Here is a 21,658-nt window from a genome sequence, read left to right as displayed (position 1 = left end):
CTATTTACCCTTATACCAGTACATAATAAAATATAGTATCATGGCATAGAGAAAAGAGGTATTTAATATATTTCTACCTTAAAAACAAATTGCATCTGCAGTTAGTAGGTTAAGCAAGACTTGCAGTGTAATGTACTATACCTCAGGGACATTCTTCTTGAACTCCCGGCTGAGTTCAATAAGACGCTTGTGGGAATGCTCGCTCTCTTCCTGCCGCGCAGCCAGCTCCGATGCGAGGGAGTTCAGCTCTTTCTGCAACAAGAAAGGGAAGGGATTTTTGATTTTTAATATCATACATAACCCATATCATGTCCAAGTTTGCAAACTTCCAATTCGTAGAGACAGCCGCAATATTGACTACAAGCATGAATTATTTAAGGAAGAAAAGTATGTATTCAATGCAAAATCAGGACAGCTTTTAGATAATGAGAAGCTGCTATAATCAATATCCCTCAGTGAAGTTTCTTTCAAAGGGTTTCAAGGGCCTTAGTTCACTGGTAACTTTTCTGAAGCATTGCGGGATGCAATAACGTGTTCTCAGGGATTTAATGTAAAGAAAGCTTTGCTGCCAGCTAATATATATCAACAGGAGGGAATGGATCCAGGCTAGACTTACTTATGCTTAAGTGTTCATAAATAAGGCAGTTAAACATATATATGGCTTTTTAATTTCAGCACAATATGGGAAAATGAATGTGCCCACATACAGCAGACTGACCTCTGAGCACTGTAGATTAAATCATAAGCAGTTCACTGTAAGTGCAAGTCATGCTCTTAGATACCAGGAGAGTTTCCAACAACCTTGCCTGGATTACATTGATCAGCCGCTCACAACTAAAAAAGGGATATTTCCATATGATGTAATAGAGCAAAATGGTCAGACTTTGCCAGATGCTCAGAGACTGCAAGACAAGGGTTATATGTCAGGGCCATCGCTTGGTTGCGACTCTTAGACCACATTCACACAGTCTTATATGGTGCAGTTTATAATGTTTCATTTAGAGCCCTAGTGAGAGACAGTAAGAGAAATGACTAATAAAATTCTTTATACATTTTCTTTGATCAACGACCTTTGGCTTTACAAAAATAAGCATCCAAGCTGCATTATGTGAACAAGCCTAGGGGCCCCTTCACACGGCGTAAGCGCGCCGCTCATTTAGACACGTATACATGTGTCCGAGCGCGGCACTTCCCATTGATTTCATTGGGAAGCGCGCGTATATGCCGATAAATGAGCGGTGTGCTTACGCCATGTGAAGGGGCCCTAAATGGACAAGATCAAAGTCAGGTAATACCAATAATACATATTATTTATATAGGGCCACCATATTCCGCTGCACTTTACAAATTGTAGGGTCCGGGTGTAGACAAAATGAGGCATTGCAGAGTAGTAAGTCAATTCACACAATGAGATTGAGGGCCCTGCTCGCAAGAGCTTACAATCTATGAGGTAGAGGGACAGGGGTGTCCACACAGTACAGTTATTAAGCAGTCATTTTTCATTATAAAGATATTCCCATTGACAACGCTAATTCCCTGTACACAGGATAGAACATAAATATCTGACTGCTGGGAAGTCCAACCACAAGGACATCCAGCGTTCACAAGAATGAGTAAGTCTAAGTCCTCAGTGTGAATGGAGAAATAGTGTACATGCATGATCACTGCTCTACTCACTTCTATGAACTCTCCGACACTCCCATATAAGTAAAATGAGAGGTGGTCTCATGTGGGCACTATTGCCCAATTCACACAGGCAACACAGGGACCCCTAGTCTCAAAATACACACTTTTTTCCTATCCTGTGGATGCAGAAAAAATGGGGAAAACCCTTTCAAGAGAATGCCATTTGTTTTTGTTTTTTTAATAATACTACTGACCAAACCATTAAAATAAATCATAAAAAAATTGAGAACAGATATGAATTATCCTTATTAGAGATGAGCGAACAGTGTTCTATCGAACACATGTTCGATCGGATATCAGGGTGTTCGCCATGTTCGAATCGAATCGAACACCACGTGGTAAAGTGCGCCAAAATTCGATTCCCCTCCCACCTTCCCTGGCGCCTTTTTTGCACCAATAACAGCGCAGGGGAGGTGGGACAGGAACTACGACACTGGGGGCATTGAAAAAAATTGGAAAAAGTCATTGGCTGCCGAAATCAGGTGACCTCCATTTTAGACGAATAGTGGATTTCAAATCCGGGTCATATGAGAATGTGAACTTTGTGACTATGAGACAGGGATAGCTGTACAGGCAGGGATAGCTAGGGATAACCTTTATTTAGGGGGGAATGTTATTAAAAATAACTTTTTGGGGCTCTATCGGGTGTGTAATTGTGATTTTTGTGAGATAAACTTTTTCCCATAGGGATGCATTGGCCAGCGCTGATTGGCCGAATTCCGTACTCTGGCCAATCAGTGCTGGCCAATGCATTCTATTAGCTTGATGAAGCAGAGTGTGCACAAGGGTTCAAGCGCACCCTCGGCTCTGATGTAGCAGAGCCGAGGCTGCACAAGGGTTCAAGCGCACCCTCGGCTCTGATGTAGGAGAGCCGAGGGTGCACTTGAACCCTTGTGCACCCTCAGCTCTGCTACATCAGAGCCGAGGGTGCGCTTGAACCCTTGTGCACACTCTGCTTCATCAAGCTAATAGAATGCATTGGCCAGCGCTGATTGGCCAATGTATTCTATTAGCCTGATGAAGTAGAGCTGAATGTGTGTGCTAAGCACACACATTCAGCTCTACTTCATCGGGCTAATAGAATGCATTGGCCAGCGCTGATTGGCCAGAGTACGGAACTCGACCAATCAGCGCTGGCTCTGCTGGAGGAGGCGGAGTCTAAGATCGCTCCACACCAGTCTCCATTCAGGTCCGACCTTAGACTCCGCCTCCTCCGGCAGAGCCAGCGCTGATTGGCCGAATTCCGTACTCTGGCCAATCAGCACTGGCTAATGCATTGTATTGGCTTGATGAAGCAGTGCTGAATGTGTGTGCTTAGCACACACATTCAGCTCTACTTCATCGGGCTAATAGAATGCATTGGCCAGCGCTGATTGGCCGAATTCCGTACTCTGGCCAATCAGCACTGGCTAATGCATTGTATTGGCTTGATGAAGCAGTGCTGAATGTGTGTGCTTAGCACACACATTCAGCTCTACTTCATCGGGCTAATAGAATGCATTGGCCAGCGCTGATTGGCCGAATTCCGTACTCTGGCCAATCAGCACTGGCTAATGCATTGTATTGGCTTGATGAAGCAGTGCTGAATGTGTGTGCTTAGCACACACATTCAGCTCTACTTCATCGGGCTAATAGAATGCATTGGCCAATCAGCGCTGGCCAATGCATTCTATTAGCGTGAACTGAGTTTGCACAGGGGTTCTAGTGCACCCTCGGCTCTGCTACATCAGATTGCTACATCTGATGTAGCAGTGCCGAGTGTGCATCAGATGTGTAGTTGAGCAAAACTGACTCAGCACTGCTAAGTCTGCATTCGCATAGGAATGCATTGGCCAGCCTTCGGCCAATCAGCGCTGGCTCTGCCGGAGGAGGCGGAGTCTAAGGTCGGACCTGAATGGAGACTGGTGTGGAGCGATCTTAGACTCCGCCTCCTCCAGCAGAGCCAGCGCTGATTGGCCGAATTCCGTACTCTGGCCAATCAGCACTGGCTAATGCATTGTATTGGCTTGATGAAGCAGTGCTGAATGTGTGTGCTTAGCACACACATTCAGCTCTACTTCATCGGGCTAATAGAATGCATTGGCCAATCAGCGCTGGCCAATGCATTCTATTAGCGTGAACTGAGTTTGCACAGGGGTTCTAGTGCACCCTCGGCTCTGCTACATCAGATTGCTACATCTGATGTAGCAGTGCCGAGTGTGCATCAGATGTGTAGTTGAGCAAAACTGACTCAGCACTGCTAAGTCTGCATTCGCATAGGAATGCATTGGCCAGCCTTCGGCCAATCAGCGCTGGCTCTGCCGGAGGAGGCGGAGTCTAAGGTCGGACCTGAATGGAGACTGGTGTGGAGCTATCTTAGACTCCGCCTCCTCCAGCAGAGCCAGCGCTGATTGGTCGAGTTCCGTACTCTGGCCAATCAGCACTGGCCAATGCATTTCTATGGGGAAAAGTTAGCTTGCGAAAATCGCAAACTGACAGGGATTTCCATGAAATAAAGTGACTTTTATGCCCCCAGACATGCTTCCGCTGCTGTCCCAGTGTCATTCCAGGGTGTTGGTATCATTTCCTGGGGTGTCATAGTGGACTTGGTGACCCTCCAGACACGAATTTGGGTTTCCCCTTAACGAGTTTATGTTCCCCATAGACTATAATGGGGTTCGAAACCCATTCGAACACTCGAACAGTGAGCGGCTGTTCGAATCGAATTTCGAACCTCGAACATTTTAGTGTTCGCTCATCTCTAATCCTTATTACTTTTGGACTTCAGTGCATGACTCCAATTCCCCTTAGTAATGTTATTATCCCATAATCTTCTTCTTGTTAATTTTTTTTCTGTTTAATGCAAATAATTATTATTATTCAAAAATTATATACTTTTGCAATTTATCTTATAATCAACCTCTTGCTAAAGATTTTTCTGTTTCATCCAAATTATTATTATTATTATTATTATTATTATTATTATTAATGTATATAATTTACCAATTTCTCCTTTTTTAATCTTAACCTCATTGAGACACTTAAAAACATGTGAATTTGAGACAAGAGAATACTTCAATAATGCCTCCAAATCTCCTAGAGCGAAGCTGTATTGTTCTCCAGTGTTTATAGCTGCATTTTATAATTATGGCGCACATCAAATGTTTTTTACAGCTTTGGGCTTCTGGACATCACAAACCTGTAGAGAACAATTAGTAAAACGAATGCATTTCCATTGGAGAGTAAATGACTTATGGACATTCTAATTACTATATCCAATTATACTGAAAACAAATACATAGATCTGTAAGAGGCCCAGTTCCCACCTGCAGGAATGAAGCCTAAGGGAGGACGGGGATAGAATAATAACCGAGACCTTTAGGAGTCTCGTCTTATTGGTTTCTCTCCTACCTTTAAACAAATGATAAAACAAATCTGCCTAAGAATTAAATCATAAAAGTAATATTCCTGGGGGGTGGTCCAGCTTTTATGACCCCTACCATTGCCACAAAGCATAGCTGTGGGGTGACAATCAGGGGAGCCCTGGAGGCTGAATGCTGTAGGATTCCAACAAGCTACTTCGCCCGGGCCAAGGTTTGTAGATACAAAGTGAAGGCACGGACCTGCCATCTTTTTCTCCAAGTAAAGTTCTATAACAGCTACTTTCAGTTTTATTGAAGCTGTCCTGCTGCAAACCCCTTCAGCAGTAAAGGTCTCACAGGTAGGACCCTCAAACTTACTTTCACCACCCGGGTGAATATATTGCTACTATTTCTATAAGGTCTAGGTCTGAAATTGTTTGTCAAAAAATGCAATTGCTGCTAACTGATAATTCGGCAACAACATGCCTTGCTTAACAAAGAACTGAAAATATAGACCAAACTTTTGGCATAAGTTCAGATATAAATTGCAGGCTTCATATATTACAAGAAGACATTTTTGCCGATACCCCAACGCTATAGACAATTCAATGAGAACAATCTCCTTAATTAACTGCTGAGATGTTTATGTAATGAAGACTTGTCTATCAATAAAGGAATGTCTGTTTATTGGTGCTTCAGATACATGTCAGCTCCCATTCTACCAGGGCTGGAATATCCAGAACGTTATTTCGCCATAAATGCTAGAAAAATGTCCTCTGACATGGTTTGTGAAGATAAACATTATTCTACTGCTTAACAAGCTTCAGTAACCCATAAGCCTTTTTTGATGCCACCATAACTTTTCCGTGTTGTCATGCAATCCTATTTAATATGTGTCTTTTTTGGTGTTCTAGATGAATTCAAGTTTTCAGATCTGCTAAACTCATCACAGTAAATCTTAGCTATGGAAAAGGGAACCAATATATGAAAAGTTCAGGAAATTTCACATTATGCAAGCACCTTATACCCTTGTGTCTAAAATTGAAATGCTCCTTCCTTTCAGAAGACCTGAAACCCCTATATCAGCTTCTAGTACTAAAATCTGACTTAAATAGGGCTATGGCCTCACACCTAGGTTTGGCATTCAGTTTGGGGAGTCCACTTGGGCACCCCCCCCCCCTTCTCGAACGGAAACCTATGCGCATTAAAAAGTGCTTAGCTAAGAAACCACATGGACTCCATAGACTATAATGGAGTCCATGTGGTTACCGCATGAATCATGCTGCTTAAAGTACTTTTCTTTCCACATGATTCGTGCAGACACCACATGGACCCCATTACAGTCTATGGGGTCCATGTGGTTTCTTAGCTGACCACTTTTTAATGCGTATAGGTTTCCATTCAGGGGGTCCCCAAGCGGACTCCCCAAAAGGAATACCGATCGCAGATATGAATCAGGCCTATTATTTACCAGCAAAGTAACCCAAACAATAAAGTCATCCATACAGTAAACATATGAACTGAATACAAACACAAAACATTCTTTTCTGTGTTAAACAATACCCAAGTTTTCATCAACAGTTGAAACATCTGCACCTTGTTGGTGTTGCTGGTTAGTCTATTCTCTTGGTGTATAACTCTTCTTATAGGATGTCCTATCAGTTTTTATTTTGTCAATAGCCCCATTATGGCTGCGGCACATATTACATTTCTTTCTGGCATGTACAATCTAGAGAAGTTTGTCCCCTCCCCTATCCATTATTATTACTATTATTTTTTATATGTAGTTCTCCCAGGAGTAACTGAAACAAATAGCGGTGAAAAATCCAAGTGAACATAATATAGCAGATCTAGAGGCCCTGGACTGCAAATCCAGGTTATGGTGCAGTTAAAAAGATCCCTGACCCTGTTCATGGTAGCATGTTTCTGCAATTTTTTTTCAGCAATTCAGGGGGTTTAAGGTGAGCCCAAGCACTAGTTTTGTGGATAACATTTAATTGTCTAATCTGGCTATATACATCTCTGTAAAATATCATCCGATATGGAGTGTTGGTACTTTCAGCTATGTTCTGGGTTTAACTATTCTGTTTGTATATATTTTTGTGATGGAATATATTATATATTCCCTATGCGAATATATAAAACATTTATATTTTGGTAACAAGAAAAACAAGAAATCTGAGTACACTTTTTAAAAACAAACAAAAAAAGCGACAGTATTTTATATGCCATAAAACTGTTTAGATAAATCATGCATTTTAACCACATATTCAATTATTCTCCAGCATCGAGATTGCTGAAAGGCTTTTCTGAAGGGTGTTTGTGTGGTTCCAGAGAATTCTAGGGTGAAGCAGCAGGCACAGTGGATTGTTATGACCGACCATTAGACTGCACACAACGGCCTCACACATCTGTCTGCTGTTTAATGTAACCTAATTGGGACATTAGCAATTAGTGGTGAAGATCAAAGCAGATCACGTGCATTCACTTTGTATCACTCTCAGGATCATGATGCCTGTTGTAAGGAGGCTAAAACAAGGACCAATATTCCAGATATAATTGGCTGCATTAGACTACTAATGTAAGATGACCCCAGGGAGAGAATGGAGAGACAAGTCGGCAGTCTCTTATATCAAACAAATGGAATGAGCAGAAAGCAGGAAATAATACATGCTGTTACCAGCTCCATATATGTTTATCAGTCTTTGTTAATGAACACATTCTGAAGAGACACTAATGGGATATAGTATACTTGACAAGTGTGAGACCTATGTAAATTGGATGACATACTTGTGCTTTTTATTGTAAAATATATACAGCTCATCTGTGTGTAGATGCCTCATAAGGAACAAAAAAGATTCCTGGGGATGGGCATCACTTAAGACACTTGGCACTTTGGAAGTTTAGGGGTAGATTGCTAGCATCAGATTTTAAAAGCAGCTGTTGCCTTTTTTACATGTATCGAAAGATAATTGCTGAATAAATTACGCTAAAATGTAGAGATAAACCAATTGTTACAATTGACTGGTCAATTCAACAGATTTGCCAGTCAATAGTATACAATGGGAAAATTGATTTGTCCATTATCCTCCTAAATTTATCAAAAGAGAAGCTGGCAAATGGAATGTGACCTAATGGCCAGCAAATTCAACCTCTGCCATTTTCCATAGGGACTGAGAAAGAACAGAGATGTTCAAGTCCAACTGCAAATCCTCACGTGGTCTGAGGTCTAGACTCAGCCGTTGTCCTGTTTATGCTTTTCCTTTATAGATTTGCCTTTATTCTATGGATTATTATCTAGCTGGAAAATAAATCTTTTCACAAATTGCAGTTCTCTTGCAGACTGCAGCAGGTTTTTCATAGCACATCCATGTATTCTCTGAGTATAGTTTACTCTCTATCATCCAATGGCTTTCGTGGCCTCTTGTAGACGAGCAACGTCAGACATGCCAAAACCAAATATGCCCAATAAAACAATGAAATGTTCAACTATCCCAATCCAGGGCACAGAATATGTCGGTTCTTCAACAAGTTTTCTTAAAAGTGAATTACAAACCTTCATAGAAATGTTCAAAGGGGTTTCCCCAGCGATGAAGAGAATCAGTCCCCCATTTCTCCTTGTGAGCACCAATGTGTTTGTATGACGGGCACTTTAGTCATTGCTATGGGGCTGCTGGAGATTACAGTTCTTGAGGCTCCAAGTAGTGATTGGTGTGGTGCTCACATAAGCCCAATAGCACTCTATTCACTAGATGGAGACATGGGGGACTTTACAGAAGGGGGGGCATATTTAACAAACCCTTCTCACAGTGCAGAGATACCAGTGCCAAAACTAATGGCACCGATATCTCTGGCATTGGGGTGTATACTGGCAAAGATGACAGTGCACTAAATTCAGCGTACAGTTAGTTTTCTATTGCTATACAACACCACTAATGTCAGTAGACATAAAAGTTCCTCTTTGAGATGCAAGATATTGTCCTGCTAAAAAAAATAGTAATAGTGTTTCCCCTTTTGAATCTGGATATCTGGATCTTTTGTGTCTACATCAAATATCCTAGAGAAACTAAACTTAAAATATAGGGGTTATATTTTTTTATACATCGATATAATTATATTTTCTTTCATATAAGGGAGCGTTCACACAACCGTCAGTGTCCGACAGGTAGTGTCCGCTCCTAGTGTTCGTTCAAAATCTAGCACGGACATTAGGAGCAGACACTAGCTGTGTCCGTGACACCTGTCATTCATTTAAATGGCGATCGGGTGCGTTCTTTTGCACTCCATGCCTGTCCTTCACTGTCCGACTGTAAAGATGTCACTGTAAAGATGTCCGACTTTTCAAGCGGACAGAAAAAACCTACATGTCGGGTTTTTGAACGCTCCCTAACCTTTTACTTGACATAAGGTGATGGTTTTTGCTCCTTTCTTAATCCCTTTGTGCCCTGGTATGAGGTACATCACGGGAGGTCCTGTGTAGTGTAATACATTTGTCAGACTGAGGTATCCCCGTCCGGACCTACCTGCCCAACTTTGCCCACTTTTCTGCAAATATGAGGCAGGGCACACATATAACAAAAGTCAAATCTTTGCACAGTAACCAGTGGATATGACAAAAATTACGACTTTGTCATCCACTGTACACCAGAAAACATTTGTACAATCCATGATACATCAGCCCCATAGATGCATTCATAATTCGCTCATTAGATTAATAGATAAGAGAGCAAATAAAGAAATAAGAAGACTATTATTTGGTGAAGTGACATACTAGGCAGGTATTGCATTTGGGTGAAAACATTTCCATTCCACTTCTCATCTAACAACAATGTGTGGAACAAGCTGTGCAGAATGATCTGTATTCAAGAATAAAATTGCAATTCATTATTGTCATATCTTTAACCAGCTTTTCCAGTTACACTCCATCACAAAATTGCAAGTAAAATGCACACTATCATTGCATATAGGGAAACATTTGACAGGCTGTATCTCCAATAAAGCCATACAATGCGTTCAAACGCGGCACGCATTTTCCACTTTAGGACTCTAATTGTTATATTAAAGTTAGTGTGCATTCAATATATTTCATTCAGGTTAACAATAAGAACTTAATAAAGGTATTTTATGTACAGACATCTATACCAGTACCTCGCCTAGAGGTGCATTAATGTACGTTAGGAGAAGATGCCCAAATATCTTTAATAACTGTTTGCCAAATGTTTGTTCAGGCAACAGGCCTTCCTCTCGACACCCTAATACACAGCCCACCATACATGACTGGGATACAGGACCCCTCTGATAGTGGCTTATCAAAATATTGGGCATGATAAAATTCATTGTGTCTTTTCCTTCAGCCTCAGTTGGGGAGCTCCCATGTGCACAAGATGTATGTATATATGTACAGGGGTATATATGTATGTATTGGGGCATATACAAGGTTTGAAGGATATGAAAATAATGTGCAAAGGAAGTGATTCCCCTTGAGTGGTATGATACATGTCCACCAGAGTACTAGAGAATCCTCTAGTGATTCCAATTTCTAAAACAATAATGGTCCAGCAGAAGACATCCCCATTTTAAGGGTACTATGGGGGTTGACTATTACATAATTGTCTGACCACTGTATAAGTAATGCTACCTCCAATCTGCCCCTGCTACCACTTGTGTCACCCCCTCTACCTCATAGATTGTAAGCTCTTGTGAGCAGGGCCCTCAGTCCCATTGTGTGAAATGTCTATTTCTTTGTAACTTATGTTTTTGTCTGTACTCGAACCCTACTAATTGTACAGTGCTGCGGAATATGTTGGTACTACATAATAAAATATATCATTATTATTAATAATAATGGTGGAACTCTGAATTATTTTAGATGAAGGACCCAATGAACCACAATTGAACGCTATCCATGGATGGTGTGCTCCTGCCCAAAAGCTCAGCAGAATGTAACTAGTCAGCGCGAGACACAGAAGACCACTTTGACTATCCAGCTGTTTGCGCAGGTCTCCTACACACATTACAAGGTGACGCTAGGTTCACACCTGCTCTGGGGTTTCCGTTCTTTGGATCTGATTGGGGACACGGCACAAGGATGAACCCAGCCTTAGTACTGTAGATCAGAATGAGGCTTCTTTAAAAACCTCTAAAAGCTAACTGTTTACTAAACTCCCAATAAATCCTATACCAAGGCAAGTGCTTGTCTATAGCCGCTGCAGAAAACAGAAAATTATATCCTGTTAATAACTGTTTAACAGAATGCAAAACACACGACGGAATGATTGATTGATGGATTGACTGAATGTCACTAAATAAAGCAGTCTGAGGCAGAACGAAAGTCGAAGTGGAAGAAGCTGCAAGATGCAAAGATGAAAAAGATGCGTCTCGGCAAAGGTTTAAAATAATAGCCTGGATGCAGATGGTTTTATATTTTTTGTTTTGCATCTAATTGCAATCAACAGCAGACATCTGACACATTGACAGCATCAGCAAAATTGCTGCTGAGAGCACAGAATCTTTGTCTAAAAATAATCAGCCATTCTGTGCACCACTGTTTGTTATAATGGTAATCGATGCTGGAGGCTTTGAATTCCATCAATGTATAGATCTGTTCTGTTCTGCCTGGTGATTGTGTTCTGCACACACATACTCTCCCCGCTGAAGACAGAGCAGACGCACTGTGTGATTAAGATAAGCTCAGATTCTTTTCATACATTCCTTATCAGTTCTAATTCTCCACCAGCCAGAGATGTTTCACAGCGGTTAAAGATTAGTTCAGCTTCTCAGACGCCAAATCTGAGGGGTATTGATCAATAAATCAAATCAGGGGCAATCAATGGCCCAATAAGAAGAGTCTAGCCAATGCATTATTAGTGGCGCCCACAGAACAGGAGCTTTCATCAAAACATTGCTTTTCTGGCTCCTTTCCAGGAGCTGGTCTGGCTAATAGACTCCCACAGCAGTGGAGCTTCATCCCAGCAGAAGAGCAATAAATTTCTCATCAAACAGCCGATAGAGAGACAAGATGAACATCTGTTTTGCTGCAATGAAACCCTGTGTTCTTCAGGATAAAATGCTACCTGCAAACCAGGTCTGACAGACCACCCCAAAGGCAGACTCCTTTTGCACCGAGTGCGGCTCTTTGTGTTTGCCAGTTATTTCAATCCGTTAATTTAAAGTGACTTTGTATTCTTCACAGCTGCCTCTACAGCTTTATCAAAACATATTCCGACTCAGTCGATATTAAGAACCATCCAGGGATCCCATACTATGAAGGCAATTTTATGATACCCATTATGTGGCAATGCAACTTCATTAAAAGCTGTTTATTCCCTCTAAGCATTGTAAAGTACTATCCCTCAGCCATGAAGGATAGTCCTCCTGAAGACCCGAGACTGAGAAAGCCTTTCTTTTAAAGAGAATTTCCTTGCAATATCTCTTTTCCAGCAAGACAAGAAATCGCTGTGCTTTATTTAACAACTAAGCGCTTGAAGATTTTTACAGTCATCTGACTGATGGTTACGGCTGTCGTCTCTGTAACCTTTAAAGCACCACAAATCTATGTCTTTTGTTGGACATCTGAAATCCTGGAGCTGAGCAATAAAGCAATAAAAAAAAACTGTGCAGAGATCATAGCTACAATGGCTAAATCATGTAAAGATTACACATTGTTCCACGCTAAATGCAAGTATTGTATGTGTGCACAAAGTCAGAAATAGAAACAATAACAGTATCAGATGCATTGTGCACATTATGTCTGAAATGATGGATTGAACCAGAATATCAATGAAGAGAAATACCCTAACACGAGCAGAATTTGGAGAATCCAAGACTAGTGCCCCTATTAAATAAAAAAATGCCATAGAAGCTGCATTTATTGCAATGTTTACCCATCTATTTGCCCCCTAGTTATAAGTATAGGCTCAATTTCCTATTTCACAATTTTATATGTGGTCGGAAAATATCAAAAATCGTCCTTAACATTTTACATCCGCATAGAGGCCCTAATTTCCCAAATATCCCTGCATATTGCCCTCACCTGTATATTGTCTGACTGGCTTAAGGCCCCTCACATTATGAGGGCCTTTCACCCCACCTCACATTACCCCCTTTGTTTCATCCGCCTTATGATCGTCTGACCCCAAGTTTCGCACATACCTACTACTAATAATTCCATGGAAACATGATGTGCCTTGTGTAAGATAAAGGGTCTCAACCCACATATATCTCTATTTCTTACACTAATACATAACCCTGCCTTTCAGTAAGGTTGTTCCCACACAATCTTCTATGGTTTGCTCAATTTTACAATTGGTAGATACAGTAAAAAAAAAACAAAAACAAAAACACTTTACAATCTGGACAAGGCTCGCAAGAGAGACCCTACTCTGATTATACCAATTTTCTGCTCATGGTACATACTGTAGTTACACGACTAGAATACTGTCTGGACTGGCCCCTGGAGACTAGGATGGAGCTCTGAGAAATATTCATACACAAGGCTACCTGTCTCTCTTATATAAAATGATCCTTCCTGAATTAGACCATTCCTAAAGATTGATGGGACTGGTTCACTGGATGAGATCCATCCCCACAATGGATACTGAAACACTCTTGTAAGCTCTGGCACATAGCAATAAAACTCACAAGTAGCTTGATTTACAGCAATGACACTACATGTATTGCACATATCATCCCATAGAGGTTTTCTTATAGGCCTGTTCAAGATGCCAAAGTGTCCAAAATGTGGCCATGGTGATTCATACATATGCCACTGTTAATGGGTGTGCCATGTAACGCAGAGATTTTGGAATCAGGTTAAATGCTTTGCTTTGGAACATCCAACCAACCTTTTAGTCCCCAGTGGGGAATCTTTGGCTGGACAGACCCATCTACATATAGGCATACAAGAGGAAATAGAAAGCTTTTGCACTGTATAGTGGCAGTTGCACTGAAGGCCATCCTGCAGGTCTAGACGCTGCCACGGCCTCACCCTAAGAGATTATTTTTGGAGAAGTTAACTCTTTCAGATGGATTGGGTGGATGCATGCAAACATAAATACAGAGGGCAAGACATAACGCTTTTTTGAGGTCTGGGAAAGTTTTATTCAGGCACTACCAGGTAGGATGTAACCCAAGATTTTATATTAACAACTCGGTACATAGAGAAGGAATCTCTGGGAGACCTTGTGTCTGAGGGTATGAGCAGCGCCACACCTCCCATGAGGCGACTGCTTCAGGCGGTGCTATGCCGGGGCCCAAGGGGAGGGCGGCATTTTTGCTGACCTAAGCCAGTCCAGGACAAGCTGTCCTCCCCTCACGCTCAGGCAGAGAGCAGGTCCTCTCCCTGCCTGCTCACGACGTTCGCTCCGCTCGGCCCCGCCCCCTCCTCTGGGGGGGGGGGGGAGCGCTTTCTGACGTCCGCCTCAGGCGGCAGAAACCCAAGGTTCACCCCTGGGTATGAGTCCCTGGGGTTGCTGATTTTCACAGAGTAGTGGTGGTGGTGGGGCGTTCTGGCATCTTCTTTTCCAGCATGAATTGAATACTGCATTTCATTGGCTACTATGATTTTGAGTTCTTTATGTTTTATATGGTTTGTTGTTGGTTACTTCTTCATGAAATGTAGACCAGCGAAATGCATCTTGACGGTCCTACAAATATGGAGTACAAAGGTATAAGCAATGCCGCCCCTGCTACCTCTTGTGTCACCCCCTCTACCTCATAGATTGTAAGCTCTTGTGAGCAGGGCCCTCAGTCCCATTGTGTGAAATGATGTTCTTTGTTATGTATCTGTCTGTATTTGAACCCTACAAATTGTACAGTGCTGCGGAATATGTTGGGGCTATATAAATAAAATGTATTATTATTATTAAGGTAATGATCACTATGTATGTTTTAGAACTATCCTCTTCCTGGGGAGTTTGCCATGTTTGATTATGGTTGGTTTTAATATGTATTTGCAAAACTTCAATAAATATAATTTTAAAAAATATCACAGAAAGAGTCTGAGAGAAAGGATTCTCCCCAGCAATGAATGGCTGCAACGGTGACCTCAGACGTTTATTCTGCAGCCAGTGGTTGGAAAGTTGCTTAGTGCAGAGCCGTTTGGACAGGGGTCGTCTGAATAAGATAACCCTTATGATCCATTATCCTGTGACTATATACCATACCATTATTTAAAGAATACTTATACACAATACATCCACGCCTGTACTGCAGCCTTAATGCATCCATATTCTCAATGTCACATGAACCAGTAGATGCACAATCCCAATTCAAAGACTTGCACATTCTATAAGTAAGTACAACAAAGATGGGTAGACCTTGCAAAAAATTTCACACTCACAAGTTTAATACTATTACCCAGAATTATTATTATCTTCATCACAGTTCTTAATTTTTTTGCGTAAATAGATAATGACTAGTATATCAAAAAGAAAGCTAGGTTGACCATATATTAAACATGCTCTGGGGCTTGCAAAATAAGGAATGCATACCGTACACTTATGGGTCAAAAATATTAATTCTCAATTCCCTTTGGACTAGGTGGCAATGCTCCCGACATCCTACCAAGCAACATTTGAACTAAGAGGACACAGTAATAAAGTCTGAGCACAGGGTCAACCTTCATTTATAGCTTAAAGAATGATTATGTCTTATAAATTACACTTCAAGTGTGCCGGCCATATCCGCGCAAGCAGTTAATTAACACAGCCCTAAAATAAGGTAGATAGATGAGCAATTTAATGAACAGTTAATATTTAATATGCTAAAATATTCAATAACCACTGAAAAATTGGCAAGATCTACTTTCAAATACCCTAAATATGTAACAACTTTACCAAATATAACAGTTTGGTTTATTTTTAGATGTTATTTAGAATATTGTGTCTACGTAAAAAGTTGAGTACCGGTAATTTTAACACATAAATAACATGAATTACATCCTATTGTAGCCCAAAGCTACATTCATACTTCTATAAGCCTTAAGCCTTATGCACTTAGCTGTGCAGTTTGTTACAGACCTAATGACCATAAAAAATGGCAGTGTTTGTCCGCACAAGTGCACAGGCAACCCGTATTCACATGGAAGTGAATAATAGCCATGCGATGGACGTTTATGAAGTTGCCATCAGAGGGCCACTATAGAACTCATGAATTTCAATGGATCTATTCACATGGAACTACCTACGTCTGTTTTAATAGACAGAGATAGTGCATGTTATGTGAATGTACATAGTCAAGTTAATGTGCTGTCAAAACGGCCGTGTTTGTACGTTGCAAAGACAGACATCACAGGACCATTAGGCTAGGTTCACATCTGTGTTCGGGATGTCTGCTTGGGGACCCCCCGAACGGAAACCTTATCTGCTTCAAAAAAGCGGTTACATGTGGAAACCCGCAGACCCCATAGAATATAATGGAGTCCACCGAAAAGGGCGAAAAATACAGAGAGAAAAGCACTGCTTGCACAATTCAAGTGGAGAAAGGAACGGAAACCCCGTATGGTGAGCCAACCCTGGTGTGAACCCAGCCTTAGTCCTCATCACCATATTCAAGATCTGCATTACACAGATATAAAAAAATATGGTGTCTTTTGCCTGCACCTTGCACATTAGGTATTCTACCACAGAAGCAATACAATCCAGCACTGAACTTGGTAGCCAAGTGAAGAGATAGAAGATAATATGACTGCAGCATCAGTCTAGACAGGATATGTTTATAGTAACATTAACTTAAGCTGAGGCCCCACATTATAGAAACACAGCTTTTTTTGTTGCATGTTTTGCTGTGGTATCCAGGGCCAAATCCAAGAATAGCTAGAAAAGGAATATGAAATATATAGGAAGCTCTGATGCTTCTACCTTCTGCTCAATACACTCCTGGCTTTGGCTCAAAAAAATGCAGCAAAATCTGCAACAAAAAAAAGGTGCCATAATTTTTTTTAACTTTTTCCATTCACTTACCAGTATGACGTATTTTGCTGGACAAATAATGCTTCCTATTGGCCCCATTTAATATACCATGCAATGAGAACCTATGAACCTGGAATAAAATTATGAATGGGTGGAAGATGGAAAAACACGCTGTTGTGTCCTTTTCTCATAGGTTTGTTTTAACTAATTTCACTGTAAAGATGATGTTAGTTTTACAATTACAACTACTATTACAGTAATGCCATAGTTACATATTTTTGCTATATTTCAATACCTTTAAAAAATTGAATCTTCAAATAAAAATTTCTTTGCATCAACATTTATTTTTACTTGTAAAATGCAAAAACGGGGATGATTTTAATATTTTATTACTAAATGTTAATTTTTATATTTTTAAAAAACATTTTCTTAATTTGAATTTGCAGTCCTTAGATTTATTGTACTATAGACTACAATACTATAAACCTTTCTGTGGAGGGACCCCCAGCAGTTTTCCTATGTCAGCACAAGCTGCTATGCTAACGCACCGTGTTCTTGAAGGGATCCTATCATTCAAACACTTCTTTTTCTGACTACCACGTCGGAATAGCCTTAAGACGTTCGCCTGTAATCCCGCTTTTTGTCGGTATGCAAATGAGTTCTCGCGCAGCACTGGGGGCGTCCCCAATGCTGCAAGAGAACTCTCTCCAGCGACGCCTCCATCATCTTCAGCCACTGCCTCTTCACGTCTTCTTCCGGCTGGGGTCACACGCCTGCGCAGTTGGCTCTGCCATCGGGCCTCAGGCAGAGCCGACTGCAGATGCTGGCGGCCATTGTTTTGTGGCCGCTTACGTGCACATGCTCGCGTAAGCAGCCACAAAAAAATGGCCGCCGGCATCTGTAGTCGGCTCTACCTGAGGCCCAATGGCAGAGCCGACTGCACAGGTGTGTGACCCCAGCCGGAAGAAGACGTGAAGAGGCAGTTGCTGAAGAAGATGGAGGCGTCACTGGAGAGAGTTCTCTCGCAGCATTGGGGATGGCCCCAGTGCTGTTTGAGTGATGGGGCCCGTCCCCAGTGCTGCGAGAGAACTCATTTGCATACCGACAAAAAACGGGATTTACAGCGAACGGTGGCGCGGAGAAGACAACGAAAAGTAGAATAGCCTTTCTTAAGGCTATTCCGACGTGGTAGTCAGAAAAAAAAAAGTGTTTGAATGATAGGATCCCTTTAATAGTGCCCAAAGTTGGACCTCCAATAATCTAGATTGATGCCCTATTTTATAGATAGGACACCAGTTTTTAAAAACTGGATAATCCCTTTAATTGTCCATGATTGGAGTTGTCTTTGATCATGGATACTGCAAGGCCTCTCTACTTTGTAAAACCACAGTGACCGACCAGTTATGTCATGCACTGAGTTCCTGGTGCCATATTTACGGACTCTGGCTTCAGGTAAAGGTTTCACCAGTTTATCGTTGTTGGCTGAGATTCCTTCTACTTGTCAGCCTATCAGATTTACAGTAAATCACACCAGAAAGCTGGCATGAGTTACACCAGAAATCTTCATTGCCGTGGACTTCATTTCTGGCCCAGTGTTGTGCCAACATTGTTAAGGAGCTCCAGTTTTTTTGGTAGTTATGCCATGTGAAGATTTTTGGTGTGCAGTATGCTTTGGTATGATTTGTAGTTATGTTATACAACAGAGATGCATCTTGTGTGTCACTATTAATGATAGTTTATGCATGGGTACATATTGTTTTTTGCATCATAATTCCCCACACTTTAACTCTAGTAACACTAATGTACATTACAACATTGTAACCTACTGTATTAGCAAAGTGTGATAATGGCTGTGTATGCAACAAATCATGGCGATCTGGCCTTAGCCATCTGGTACCTTGAGCACAGGACAGCTGATACAAAGCTTTCCTGTCTTGGACATTTATCGCATATCCACAGCCTGCCCACGCAACTATTGACAGCAGTCACATAGAACTGAATGGAAAAATCTGCATATCTGTGGTCACCTCTCCAGTCACCACCGTTATTCTTGAAATGGATGTGATTCCCAATGGTGGAACCTGCATCTATCAGACGTCCTGGCATATGCTGTGGACATCCAATAAGATGGAAACCACCCTTATACATAACTGTTTCAGTGTGGTAGTTATCTTCCCTATAAGTACACATGATGATTCTAGGACAATCTATTCCAGGATATATGCACATATAAAACAGTACTACTGACTCTCTGTAGCAAAATTGATGACAGAATTTGCATGTAGCACAAACTGTGTTCAGCGTGTTGCTGTGGATTTTACTTTTCACAGGTGAAAATCTGCACAAAATATTAAAATACGTACCGCATGTTAAAGCGTATTGCTAGTGTTAAAAAAAAACTTCTCAGGTACAAATAAGAAACTCTGTAATATATCTTATTAAGGAGATCTGTTTCCTTCTCCACTTATTAATCTATTCTCCTGTTCCTTATCTTCAATCTCACCACTTGTTACACTGTATTCATCTCCATATTCAGCCTCACACGTAAAATAGAGCAAGGAGGGGCTGAACACAATTCCCCTGCTGTGTAATTGATTTATTGTCTCATTCTTTATATTATCAGTCTCTAATCTACACTTAGAAGTCTTAAAAAGCAAGAAATAGTAGAGTGTGAAAGCAGCAATTATTTGAGTGTCTTTTCTATCCCTCCTCCTCTCTTCATAGACTAATATGGATAAAAAGACTTGGACCCCGTGGATCCTCTTTCAAGGCATCCACATGTACAAAGACCTGGTGGGCTGACGCGTTCTGGGGCTTTGTGGCCTGCTGGTCGGTACTGGGCACTGCTCAACCCTCTCCCCCCCTTTTTTTTTTCTCCTCTCTCTCTCTTCTTCCCCCTCCTCCCTTTGCTTCTTCCTGTGTCCTAGTCTAATTTTGTCACTATCCCTTCGACTTGCCCTTTATGGGTCTCTTTCCTTTATTGTGTTGTCCTACCAGACGTGCTTTTTTTTGTATGTTCTGAGGCCGGTATTTTACGGCCTGGTTCTTTTATTGTTTGTTCTGTTTAATGAAATCCTGTTCATAAATAAAGAATTTATAAAAAATACAAAAAAAAAAACATATTTCTTTAATAACATATATTGCAAAGTTTCTTATGTACTATTCTTTTACAAAAACATGTTTATATCTGGAGTTACGCTTTTAGTCTAAAAAATTTCTGCAAATGTAGAAGACATCTTTAATAGAGATGAGCGAACACTAAAATGTTCGAGGTTCGAAATTCGATTCGAACAGCCGCTCAATGTTCGTGTGTTCGAACGGGTTTCGAACCCCATTATAGTCTATGGGGAACAGATACTCGTTAAGGGGGAAACCCAAATCCGTGTCTGGAGGGTCACCAAGTCCACTATGACACCCCAGGAAATGATGCCAACACCTCTGGAATGACACTGGGACAGCAGGGGAAGCATGTCTGGGGGCATCTAACACACCAAAGACCCTCTATTACCCCAACATCACAGCCTAACAACTACACACTTTACACACTCAATACCACCTCTCTGACAGTAGGAAAACACCTTGAAACATGTGTATTTGGCACTTGCAGTGAGGAGAGCTTGTCACCAGCAGTGAATTTGGCCCTTGTAGTAAGTTGAGGTTGGCACCAACATTTGTTTTGAAAATCAGGGTGGATTGAGCCTCTAACCAGCAGAGTTTGGGCAAATTCATGGTGGAGGGAGCCTCTAAACACCCCAGTTTGGACCAATTCATGGTGGAGGGAGCCTCTAACCAGCCCAGTTTGGGCAAATTCATGGTGGAGGGAGCCTCTAAAAAACCCAGTTTGGACCAATTCATGGTGGAGGGAGCCTCTAACCAGCCCAGTTTGGGCAAATTCATGGTGGAGGGAGCCTCTAACCAGCCCAGTTTGGACCAATTAATGGTGGAGGGAGCCTCTAACCAGCCCAGTTTGGACCAATTAATGGTGGAGGGAGCCTCTAACCACCCCAGTTTGGACCAATTCATGGTGGAGGGAGCCTCTAAACAGCCCAGTTTGGGCAAATTCATGGTGGAGGGAGCCTCTAAAAAACCCAGTTTGGACCAATTCATGGTGGAGGGAGCCTCTAACCAGCCCAGTTTGGACCAATTAATGGTGGAGGGAGCCTCTAAACAGCCAAGTTTGGACCAATTCATGGTGGAGGGAGCCTCTAAAAACCCCAGTTTGGACCAATTCATGGTGGAGGGAGCCTCTAACCAGCCCAGTTTGGGCAAATTCATGGTGGAGGGAGCCTCTAAACAGCCCAGTTTGGGCAAATTCATGGTGGAGGGAGCCTCTAACCAGCCCAGTTTGGACCAATTAATGGTGGAGGGAGCCTCTAACCAGCCCAGTTTGGACCAATTAATGGTGGAGGGAGCCTCTAACCAGCCCAGTTTGGACCAATTAATGGTGGAGGGAGCCTCTAACCACCCCAGTTTGGACCAATTCATGGTGGAGGGAGCCTCTAACCAGCCCAGTTTGGACCAATTCATGGTGGAGGGAGCCTCTAAAAAACCCAGTTTGGACCAATTCATGGTGGAGGGAGCCTCTAAACAGCCCAGTTTGGGCAAATTCATGGTGGAGGGAGCCTCTAAAAAACCCAGTTTGGACCAATTCATGGTGGAGGGAGCCTCTAACCAGCCCAGTTTGGACCAATTAATGGTGGAGGGAGCCTCTAAACAGCCAAG

At 41.7% G+C, this 21,658-nt stretch overlaps 1 protein-coding gene across 2 annotated transcripts in view; it reads right to left on the bottom strand.

Annotated features, from left to right (window-relative positions):
* Positions 1–21,658, bottom strand: part of CUX2 (cut like homeobox 2) — a 291,553-nt gene that overhangs the window by 152,309 nt on the left and 117,586 nt on the right. For both annotated transcript variants that reach the window (XM_075273161.1, XM_075273169.1), the window contains exon 2: positions 142–252. In XM_075273161.1, the coding sequence (XP_075129262.1) occupies positions 142–252 (111 nt within the window). The remainder of the gene's footprint in view (positions 1–141; positions 253–21,658) is intronic.

Source organism: Leptodactylus fuscus, chromosome 1, assembly GCF_031893055.1.
Source record: "Leptodactylus fuscus isolate aLepFus1 chromosome 1, aLepFus1.hap2, whole genome shotgun sequence".
Lineage (NCBI taxonomy): Eukaryota > Metazoa > Chordata > Amphibia > Anura > Leptodactylidae > Leptodactylus > Leptodactylus fuscus.
This window is presented reverse-complemented; position numbering and strand designations above follow the sequence as displayed.